The sequence below is a fragment of the Rhipicephalus microplus genome, unplaced genomic scaffold (assembly GCF_043290135.1).
Source record: "Rhipicephalus microplus isolate Deutch F79 unplaced genomic scaffold, USDA_Rmic scaffold_474, whole genome shotgun sequence".
Classification (NCBI taxonomy): Eukaryota; Metazoa; Arthropoda; class Arachnida; order Ixodida; family Ixodidae; genus Rhipicephalus; species Rhipicephalus microplus.
The window spans coordinates 2,177-14,195 of NW_027465037.1; the positions used below are offsets into that span (position 1 = coordinate 2,177).

At 46.9% G+C, this 12,019-nt stretch overlaps 1 protein-coding gene across 1 annotated transcript; it reads right to left on the bottom strand.

Annotated features, from left to right (window-relative positions):
* Nucleotides 1-2,127: 2,127 nt before the first annotated feature.
* LOC142794669 (uncharacterized) lies at nucleotides 2,128-11,543 on the bottom strand (the record flags this gene model as incomplete). Its single annotated transcript, XM_075885926.1, has 3 exons — nucleotides 11,498-11,543; nucleotides 3,555-3,770; nucleotides 2,128-2,253 (listed from the first exon to the last, which is right to left on the bottom strand). Coding segments are annotated over exons 1-3 (388 nt in total), but the record flags the coding sequence as incomplete, so codon positions are not given.
* Nucleotides 11,544-12,019: the final 476 nt, after the last annotated feature.

Genomic DNA, 12,019 nt, shown 5'->3' on the forward strand with positions numbered 1-12,019 from the left:
AGAGGCCGGTTGTCGGGAGCACGCCATACACTGGATTTCCGTGTAAGGGGTGGGTTGCCGTACTGCGGTGGTCCCGAGTAGAACGACGGTGCCGTCGGCAGGGTGGACGGACGGGATGGATAGCCAACAGCCGGTGCAGGAGTACGCAGTGCTTCCGCGTACGTTAATAGCGGAGCTTCGGCTGGACGCGGGGCCGTCATGGGTTGGACTTCGGCTGCACGCAGAGTCGTCATGGGGGTGCACCAGCTGCCGGACCTCTTCGCGAACGACATCCGTTAAAGCAGCAACATGGGGTGGAGAAAACACCACGTGCAGTTTTTGCAGCTCCTCGCGCACAATACTGCGCACGAGCTCCGTCAGGTCTTTCACAGTCGTGACGTCAGGTGTTTGTAGGGCCGACGACACTGACGAAAGACTGCCAGGACGTTCATACTGGTACGAACGCTGCCTTAGCATTCTCTCCATTGTCGTGGCTTCGCGAAGGAAATCCTCTACAGTGCCGGGAGGGTTCCGCACTAGTCCCGCGAACAGCTGCTCCTTCACTCCCCGCATTAGGAGGCGCACCTTCTTTTCTTCCGTCATAGAAGAGTCGGCTCGCCTGAACAGCCGCGTCATGTCCTCAACGAACATGGCAACACTCTCGTTCGGACGCTGGTTTCGGGAATTGAGGAGCCGTTCCGCTTGCTCCTTTCGGTCAGAGCTTCGGAAAGTATTTCGCAACTGGTTGCAAAACTCTGGCCAGGTTGTCATAGTGGCTTCATGGTTTTCGAACCAAGTGCGCGCAGAGTCCTCGAGATAAAAGTAGACGTACCGAAGCTTTCGCTGCTCGTTCCACTCGTTGACGCTGCCGCAACGGTTGTAGTCGTCGAGCCAGTCGTCGACGTCCTCATAAGGGTCACCGTGGAACGGCTTCGGAGTACGCGGGACGTTGAAGAACCATGGAGGAGGCAGCGTTGATGTTTCTTGGGTTTGCGTTCCCGCACTAGCCATAGTACTGCCGAGTTGAGGAAATGGTCCGAATTCAGGAGGTAGGCCTAGTTGTCGCCTGCTACGCCGTAGGCCAGCTGGTTCTTCCAAGTCGCGGCTAGTGTCGGGACCTTGCTGCTGATTGCAGTGCATACAACACTACCCAGCACCTCCACCAGAAAATGTCACGTGATCACAGAACGACAACAACGTCTGTTCACAGGAGCAGCACTGGACGTCGAGCCGAACCGAACGTTAGAGCACGAGCACACACCAACCGTCCTCTTCTTCTTTCACACCATGGCACATACTCGCATTGGCATGGCTAAACCTCGTTCCATGCCTGTGGCAATATATATATATATATATATATATATATATATATATATATATATATATATATATATATATATATATATATATATATATTATATATATGAAATACGTAACATACCTAAATGAAATACCTGGTGCAGAGTGCGCGAGAAGGCAGTTTTTGCTCTGCGGGTCGAAACCTTGAGGGAGTTTCGGGACCTGAAGTGATGTAACAGAAGATTGCCTGGCCTAGTTGTCAGGCTGAGAATGTAACAACCTGACACTGCTTCAAGGTTTTGCGGTGCAGAGCGAAAACAGGCTGCTCCTATGCTCTACACAGACGTGGCCGAGACTGTACGTTGAGTTTTGATATAAGTCGGCCTGGGGAGAGGAGGAAGAACTTGCCCGTCTCCACCCATCACAGCCTGACCAAATGTGAGTGCTAGTGACAGCCAGAACTTTGCTAAATGGGAGTCAGCAACATCCCATCCGCGACAGTGTTGTTTTATTGGCTGGCGTCTTGGCGGGGGCTGTGATTGGCTATAACAATAAAGAAAGGGGCCGGCGTGAGCTTCATAACGACGGTGCTAAGTGACAGAAGACGTTCGGGGCCCTGTGAAAATGGCTTGTTCAGTTCACTTGTCGCTGAACTCTTGCCTTTTTTCAATGTATATGACTTTGTAAGAGTGCTATAATCTCGGTAGTTCTCGTTTTTCTAACTTTGGAGCATCAGTTCGTCAACCTGAAGACTCAGTCACATTAGTAAAGGGAGTCCGTTTCTAACGTAAGCCTGATGCCAGAACACACAATTATTTTGGAGGCTTGTTTGAGAGAACGTAATCTCACCGTATATGTTGAGGTCCTTCTCAAAGATGATTGTACGGAACTCCGGTCCCTCGGTGGACACTTCGCAGCCATAGGTGCCTTCGCTGTTAAGGTCTGTGCGGTCCAGGTACACTCGGTTATGTTGGACTTGGACAGCTGCAAGAGAGTTCAAGAGGTTGGTCCAAGTCGGTGTACAGCACATGTACAAATTCCACGACAAAACGTCTTCTTGGGCTAGTTGGTTCATGATTTCTGAAGAAAAAAAAGTAGCCTAAAGCAAAACAATCACATACATGGAACACCAAACTGCCGCTAACTTCCAACTGAGTGTCAGCAGGACATCATTTCCAGAAACAGCACATCACAACATCACAATAACGCTACATGATTTCGGTGATTGCGCGTATGTTCAACAGATCGCAGTTTAAGCAAAGAGATACAGCTAAAACAAAAACTAGCAGTTTTTTTTTACTTACGAATACAACCGATGAGCGAAGCTCCTTAAAAAAATCACAGCATATCCATGGACTGAATGATGATGAGGGGGGCGAAGAGGGCTTCAGTCCGTCCGCGCTTCCGTCCATCCGTTCAGATACAACGCTACAACAGATCGCAGTTTAAGCAAAGAGATACAGCTAAAACAAGAGTTTTTCGACTTACGAATACAACCAATGAGCGAAGCTCCTTAAAAGAAACACAGCTTATCCTCGGACTGAATGATGATGAGTGGGGCGAAGAGTCCATCAGTCAGTCTGCGCTTCTGTCCATCCGTTCGTTCTTGCGTCCGTCTGTTCGTGCGTCCGTCCATGTGACTGTCCATGCATCTGCCCGTCCATGCGTCCGTGCACGCATCCGTCCATCTATGCGTCCGTCCGTGCGTCCGTACCTGCGTTCGTCTGGCGTACGCCGATCCGTCCACGCATTCGTGCGTTCGTCTATCCGTCCATTCGTGCTGGCTTCATGAAGGAGGTAGGGTGGTGAGCGGGTAGGGACAGCGTCTGCTGTGCTCGGTGGCGGAAACGACTGAAATTTTAGTTGTCATTATGACGTCCACGTGGCGTCCCTGTGAGGTACCATGACGTAACATCACATGATGACATCGACACGTGACATCTTCGCTTGGTCAAAGGCAGACCGATCATGGAGTCCATGCAAAACAAGGTAGGTGCAGAACGCTTACAATGCCTCCGATCTTACACGCAGTGCAAATCTACTTTAGGTGTGTAAAGGCTTCGATAGGTGCCGGGGCAGCAACAATGCACAATATATCGAGTGAGAGTGAGAAGGAAATTACGGTAAGACGTTGGCGCTGGACATCGACGGTGAGACATTGGCGTCTTTGATGAGTGCATAAAAAATCCCTTTCAATTTTTCGCAGCCAGGGAGCTCATGTTCTAACGTATCTTCGGCTTCGGGGTGACAAAAAGCATATGCCGCCGACATTTGGCATGTACTCACGTTTACGTAGAGCCCAACGAGGTCGTACTTCTGGCCTGGTGGTGCGTCGCTAGGCAAGTACCTGTAGAACTCGACGTTGTTCTTGTACCACTTGACTGAGTACAGTTCGGCGCCTTCCAGATTGTACTCGCACAGCAGCAGGACAGGTTCACCGCTGATGACCGCTCCGGGGACGTCCACACGCTCAAACCGTATGCTGAGAGCACCTGCAAAGGTAACACGAATTGAGTTTTTATGTAGATAAAATGGGTGCATCGATTACGCCTAAACCGACCGACCGACCGACCGACCGACTGATTAACTGATTGGTTGATGGATTGAATGGTTGACTGACTGAATAATTCTGTTTAACCCTTGTGAACAGACTCCTTTCTGAGATATTTCGTTTTCGTTAAACAAATCACGTTGTACTTACTCCTAAAGTGTTTGTATCGCGTTTCATATTGAAATTTTCTTTGTCTTACATATATTCGAGGTTAGTCACGACATTTAGAATTGGCATACACATTTACAATTCTACTTAAATATTTGCATCACCATTTCGAAAACCCAGGATATGTTTGCCTAGCGATATGCGTAGCACACTACTTCACACGACAATGACGATGCATGGTATGACCCGCATGTAAGAAAGCGCAGTCAAATCATGTGACGATTATAGAACCAGTAATGAAAACATGCAGACAAAACTGCACAGCAGTTGCGAAGCCGGCGCATTCGCGAGAATGGGGTGCTCGAGCTCTTCCTTCCGAACTTTAAGGCTTGTCGTGGCGAACAATAACCTCAAAGTGTACAAAAAAATCTCTACGTCAAAATACCAAATTTCGCACGCAGAGATCTAAACTTTATTTCTCGAGTGCCTTTGAAGCCCGAATCTGGGTCGTCCCTGTCTAGAACGCAGGAAGGCGAATGCCAAACTGAGAGCTAAGCACAAAGCCCTCACAATCGCTCGCAAGGCATACTCGAGCTACACAGAAAGGCAGGCTGCGCCATTTTGAAACGGTGGGTGCACGTCTTGTGTCCGCAGGGTGAACGGGAGAGTGAGCTGAAAGAAGAGAAAACTGACGCGCGGTCGTGATAAATATTAGGCACCAAAACGCGAGCCCAGACGTAGCATCGGAAATCTCACCTTCGCAGAGCAGAAATGCGAGCAGTTTTTTTTTGTCACGCACGGGCCAAAAATGCGAGGAGCACGTTGATTTACGAGCACGCCGGTCGCCTTAGGTGTGGGCGTCGTCCATGGACGAGCGTGCGTCTGAACGCTCCCCCGGAGACGGAGCCCGGTACGTCTGGAATCTCCCCGACGCCTTTTGTTTCCTCTTCGGTTTCTCATGAAGCTTTAAGCGTAACGTAGCTGGCGGCGCAATCGTTGGCAGTAACAATAAATCAACGGCGTCGTAAGATGCCGACTCCCTTTCTGGCGGGCGCTGCGACTATGCGCCGCATCACGTGACTCTAGTGGCCAACAAAATCGGCGTCCGAAACGGAAATGACAAACGCGTCTGCACGTTCTTGCGTCCGAACATTCCTTTCGAGAAATTGTGAGAGTTGAAGATTTCGAGGGGCTTGAGTAGGACGCGCCTGTTCCTCTGCGCTGTTGATAAAGGAAAGGAGGAAGAAAAGAGGGAAACGAAAAAGAGAAGGCAGAGAGGTGAACGTTAAACATGTCCGGTTGGCTACCCTACGCTGGCAAATTGGAAAGGGAAATAGAAAGATAAAGAATAATAAGCTTTTTTTAATAATGCTGGTGTCTTTTCGAGACCACTTATTTTCGATTCCTCTAGCAATAAAAAAAACGTTGAAAGCACACAGACTTCAATTGCCTTTCCACAAATATTCTTTCTGTTTAAATCGAACACCTGACGCCACGAATGTCAATAACTAGAAGCAACAGATTACCGACAATGCCGAATATTCAGGGCTGCATCACGAACGTTCGCGAAGTCGAGAATAGCAACAACGATGAAACAGGAGCGGAAACAGCACCCAGACATCAGCTTGTAGGCCGCTCCAAGCTGAGAATGTTCACCAATGAAGACAGACTGTTTAGAAAGGAAGAGCACGAAGGGACGAAGAAGGTGGTTAAACGAAATTCAAGAAGAGGCAGAGCATAGTATGATGAAAATGCATGCCTGGAAGCTGATATAAGAAGTTCGTGGTATGTGCATGCCATTTAGCAGTGAAAATAAAAATTATGCCTCGTTTCCCGCTTTTCTTCGCGCATCTTCTGCAAATTCGCTCAGTAGTTTCACTGTCCTGATGAGTGCAGCTTCAATTCACTTCGACTGATCAAAAAAAAAAGAACTAAGCTGCAGAACAGCAAAACAGTGTAACATCAGAGTAACGTTTGAAGCGAGAGAGAGAGAGAGAGAGAGAGAGCAAAAAAAAAAACAGAGATAGAGAAAAAAAAAGATATACTTATAATGAAATACCTAAAAGCTTAGAGGTCAGACTGAATGAATTTTAAGGCGTGTTACTCAGCGTTAGGAAGAGGAGAAGGGGTGGAAAAGTGAAGAGAGAGAAGGTTTGATGATGATGAAACGAAACCTTGGTTATCCAAAAACAATTTACCTTCCCTTTTTTATTCTGTACCACGCAAATATTTATTCAAAGCTCACGAAATGTTGCGAAATTTTAAAGAAATCGCACTTCATTTCAAACCCATAGACTGAGCCATCTCAATTAGGATAAATACATGCACGAAGCTGAGAATTATACCGCAGCGGCAGTACAACGCAGTTTGGCGCACAGGGTCAGAGGCATGCGTGTCCACTAGCGTTCCGATGGCGTTATAGAAGCAAGCAAAACAGAGACGCGAAAACAAAGGGAGCTCGGATCTGAATCTAAAATAGCACTTAACATGCAAATGCCGGCTGGTCCGGCGAAGCCGCGGAGACAACGCGGGGAGAACCCCAGCTGGAACCGCAGTGGCTCTTGTACTCGCAAGTGCTAGTTTCGGGCCCGGAACAATCCATCAATGAAAAGGAGTGCCTTACTCGAATCCCGCTCACGCCAGCCTGGAGCGAGGTTTCCGACCCCATCAACGTAACGCGACGGACACCCGGGAAAGTACAGCGTGGGGTTAAAGCCTCGCATAAGTGTAGCGAATGTGTGTCGAGAGGGCACTCGAACTGCATAGTTCATAGGCAAGGTTTGGAACCTGCAAAGGACGACGTTGAGCGATAGGTTTAGTGCCTAGGCAAGGGCAGGCATTGTCGGGGATGGCTGTGAGACCATGCACAGCAAAGAGATGAGACTTCAGTGATCCCGCTCTCAATTCCTTATGCACATAATTTTGATGCGCTAGTAAGAAGGACCAAGCATTTACTTTAGACTACCGAATGGTTCAGGAACCACGAGGAAGGGAACAGCTTCTAAACCTGGGCTCGTGTAAAGTTGTTTCAGCTTATGCGCACCAGCAGGAGCGCTTTTCAGTGCTGAGCCCTGTGAGAATATTCGCGAAAAAAATTAAGCTAGAAACAGCAGGAGAAGAAAAGAAACTAGAAAAAATAGAAGGAGACAGAGGCTAGCCAGTAATCAGACCAACTGTCTACGCTGCATTATTATATATACCTAAGAGATTGGTGCAGCAAAATTCTGAGAAAATCATCCTCTTGTAACGAAGGCAGACCAATAGATTTTGAAAACTCCTGCCGAATCAATGCGGTGGGATAGGTTATGTCCATGCCAACAGCGCTGCTGGATCAGCTCCTCAAGGAGACCGGCTAAAGGCAATAGACCAACCAAGGACTGGCGCTCAGTAGCGTAGCCAAGAGATATTTCCGCCTTAACCCTTGCTGACGCTGCTATCTAACTTCGAGTGGGCGCACAAGATATTCTCTGCTTGTAATACAGCAAGTGGACTCCACGAGTAGCACCACCATTCATAGAACACGTTACGTCTTCAGACACCTGCTGGTCTACACGAAACCTACTGCTCTGCTGGCCTACTCAGCCTTATCGTTCATAGCTGAGAGCGGCTTTTACGATGTCATTCTCTTTTCAACTTGGAGTGGCTGACAACCCTTTCTGTGACAACTGTGGTAGCGAGGAGATATGTCAGCACGCGTTGTGTGACTGTCCTCGCTACAACACGCAGAGAAGGTCCCTCGTGATTGCTCTAGCTCGCGTGGACCACAGACCGTTGACAGCAGAAACCATTTTGGAACGTCACACTGAGAGGTGAGCAACGTTGAAGGTGACGAGGGAAGTACTAAGATTCTTGAATATATCACACTCGCACCGGCGGTTCTAGACTAATGAGTTCGGAATAAACTGTGAATGCTTAAGAACGCCTAATTCTACTATGGCAGAGCCATAAGCTGTTCCGGGCACACAAATGTGAGGTGCCTGAGTTCTTGCCTGCGCGCCCTCACACTCTCTTTATGTCTATCTTTAAAGCTCCTCCATTCCTTTTCACAGAGTAGGGTAGCATACCCATCCTTCTAGATTAGTTAACGCCCCTGCATTTTTTTTTTCGTCTCCGGTTTTCTCCTTCCTTTTATACAACTGACCAATCTCTTACATTTCTTTAGTGAAAGGAAGGAACTCAGCGAAGAGAGTTCGCCAGCGCTTTCTCATATTGTGGAAGCAGGCAATAATTATGCGAAATACATATGCTGTTTTCGTTGCAACTAAATGGCGATACGAACTTGGCTTTTCAGTTAGCATGTCATCTTCTCAATGATATCAAAAGCGTTTAGCTTCAGCAACACATTATACGACACCAGTGGTAGAAAATTATCTGCAATAAATATTTATTTATTAGTTTAAAATTTAGGAAAGTTTGTAACACTCACAAAATGCAAATACCTTATGAATTTAATTAGTCTCATTCTTTCCTTTATGAGTGCGCCGCCTAAAATAAACAATTTCGAGACTTCCCTGAAAAACACAAACCGCGAAAGCCTTATTACTGAAGGTGACTTGTGGGTGACAGTTTGAGAAAGTTTTCCTAGAGCACAAGAACCAGCAGGTTTCTAAGCATCATCCATAACTAACAAAGCTCTCCAGCGAGAAAATAATAATAAAACCAATTCTACTAACTTCCCGGCGTGCAAAACGTGGGTTTCCCGCGGTGCCACTCTACCCGGGGCACACAGAACTCTCTCATATACCGCGAGGAGCAGCGGCAGGCTATAGGGTGGGACTGAAGCAGAAGGAGCACGAGATGCTTTTTCGCGCGTGCTCAAATACGTTGCAGTACCGTAGAGCTTCATTGTTTGTCAAGAAGCTGGTGGTTCAAAAGGCTCGTGCCGCGTTTCGTTGTTCGCGGCCGCGTTGCCGCCAGTATTTAGACAAATCCTTAGATTCCTCATCAAACGCAAGAATTCAGCGTGATATGACGTCATCATCACGTGACCTCAATCCCACGATGACGTCGTCACATTCCAACATCGCATGGACAAAGGGGGGCTGATCCCGGAGGCCATTGAAAAACTAGGGAAGGCGCAGAAGGCTTGAACAACGTCAGAGGCCGAAAGTTTTCGAGAAGTAAGCGGCAGCAGACAAATAAATCAAATGAGAAGAAGGAGAAGAAGACGAAAATGAGGAAAACCACGCTTTAGACTTTGGGTAATCGTAGACGAATCAATGCGGGAACATTTGAGTTTTTTGTTTTTGGTGCATATTATTCTGTAATTCAGACCCTTTGTTGCCGCTTAAAGCATACCCTTTTATTTGCCTTGTAGCCTGGATGTCTCTAGGCGTAGCGAATACATTGTTACAAAAACACAGATTAAACTGCTGAAGAGAAATTCATGTCATGCGATAACATAAATGAAAGCAAATAAAGTGAACATGCATGGCGATTCATACAGTGTTGGATATATGTCAGGCGTGATAGGGCAGTGGGAGAACCGCCCACTCACAGAAAATCGGATTCTGGCGCAGTCGCCTACATGGACATCAAAGCGGGCTTTTATAAAAAACGTTGCTGTGTCTTAAAGACGCCACATTGAACTGAGGGTTGTCGAAGTTCGTTTAATAGTAATTTTCGTTTAACTGGACTATGACTGAGTGTGCGTGCGTGTGCTGCCGAATGTGCTGTGTTTCTCTCTTCCCTCTCTGCTCACTATCTTTCATCTCCCCCATCCCTCTCCCATGCGCAGGGTAGCAAACTGGCTGCCTTTAGGCTGGTTAACCTCCCTGCCGTTCTTTTCCCTTTATTTTCCTTCCCTCCTTCGTTTAATAGCTGGATAGTAATTCCTTGAGTATATATCCCAGCCGGATATCTCATCACCATTTTTAATTTATATTTTTTCTTGTAAATGCGTTGGAGGTACTATATCAAAGTTCACTTTAGGAGGGGAGAGTTAAACAACAAGAGGGAAGGCAGGGAGGTTAACCAGGCACATGTTCGGTTTGCTACCCTACGCTGGGGGAATGGGAAGGGGCATAAAGATGAGAGAGAAAGGAAAGTGAAGAGAAAGAGAGAGAGAGAGAAAAAAATTAAGAAGATTGTCAGTCAATCGGCTGGCGCGTATGCAGTGGTGGCACTACACAAAAGTTAAAGGTGGTCACGTAGGCACTTTAGGGGCTCATATTAATCGGCCGACAAAGTGCGCTGATTATCAGTGGACAGCATGTTAAAAAATATCTTGCCTTTTTATAGATGTTTAATTTGATTGATGCTCAATGCGCAAGTGTCTTAAATTCTTAGAAATTCAAGGACAGGGAGTTCAACCACTACAACAAAGAAAATAGTTTGCTAACAGACGTCAGGGCTAAAGAGAGAGGCAAAAAATATTAAAGACGGAAATAGAGAGAAAGGAAGAGAGAGAGAGAGAGAGAGAGAGAGAGAGAGAGAGAGAGAGAGAGAGAGAGAGAGAGAGAGAGAGAGAAGCCGCAAGCGTGAGTTCACACATGCGATCACTGCTGAAGAGAGTTGATAGACCATGTACAACAAGTATATTGTACATACAAACGTACATTTCACTGCATGACTCAAAGGCATACGGGAGGTGCCTTTCGGGCTTTCGTTATATAAGGCCACTTCAGTCTTCCCACTCAAACGTTTACCCAATAGCGATGTTGTGGACCTGGCCAGCCATTCACCGCAACCCTCCTGACTAGAAGACCTCACGACCTAGTTACGGCTTTGATACAGATATTTGCTTTTCCTCCTTCTGCTACGCATTGAGATCTGCGCGATAAGCTTCCTTTGTAGCTGCGAGCTGCTTTTGAGTGGATGACAACTTTCTCATTTCGCAGCGTGCCATGTACATATAATGGTGGTAGAAAGAAGCATGATCGAGATAATAAGCATTCATACTTGTAGATTCGAGCTTGGGCACTTCCTGACGTTTGGAAAATGAACGAAGAGTGTATGTGTTCAAGTGAGAATGGCGGTATTTGAATAATGCCTTTGCAGGATGTATAAACATGAAGTATTGTGGGAGTCCCATAGCCAACATCGCACTGATTTTTCTTGTTCTATATATCGCACCGCGCAAACGCTTTTGTTGCTTCGTCGTCGTCTTTTCCGAGAAAGAGCGTCGGGCATCGACCCGTCCGAGTTGAGTCAGCTTGTCGTTTTTCTCCGAGTGTGACGCGCGTGCCGCCTCTTTGACGCAGAGTACGCCTCCGTGTTGTCGCTGCACGCAACGCAGAAATGGACGTTGTCGTCCCGCGCACTTTCGTTCCGGCAATTAAATGCCGAGAGAAAAGATGCCGATGTCGTTGAACCTTGCACGAAGGCAGTTGAGGCAGTAATTGTTAAAACTTAATTAGATTTATGTTCTCGTTTGCACTGGGACAAACGGTGTTTCTCCCATAGTGAGACATAAAGAAAAAGAGGGTCACACTCACAGCATAAGCTTTATAAGAATACATCGTTTTATGTGAGGGCATAGTACTCGATATAGAAAGCCCACTGTGTGCACGGAAACCTATGTTGGCCGAGCATGCGCAAAAAAAAGTGAGTCATGCTCACCCAATGCCACGTAAGTCCTACTGAGCTGCATGAAGGCGAGATGCATGACTACACGAATGTCAATGAACGATAAGCGCGAGTTCGAGTTGTGTGTGTTCGCACTAACAGTTCAATTATTCTTCGTGTTACTGTTGTTCTTTTTTCTTGATTTTACTTATTATTCTTTCTTTCCTCCAGCCACCATGAGGGTTAGCTAACCGAGCCAAAGCTTGCTCTATCTTCCGGCCTTTCCTATTGATTCCTCCCTCTCTCTCTTTTTGGCTGATGAACACCTTGGTTCTACACCTGTTAACAGTGGCCGAATTTCAGGTTCTGCTTGATAACCTCCCTGTATTTTCATTTTAGTATTACCTAGTTCTCTCTCTCTCTCTCTCTCTTCAAAAAAGCGGATCTTAACCACATCATTTGGCAGTGTCAAAACCACTTCTTTACACCGAGTAAGTGTAAAGCAGTGACGATGAAGTAGTTGGGAGCTGTGAGAGGGTGACATGCGCAGGTACTAGCCCGCAACTCAGGAGGCTA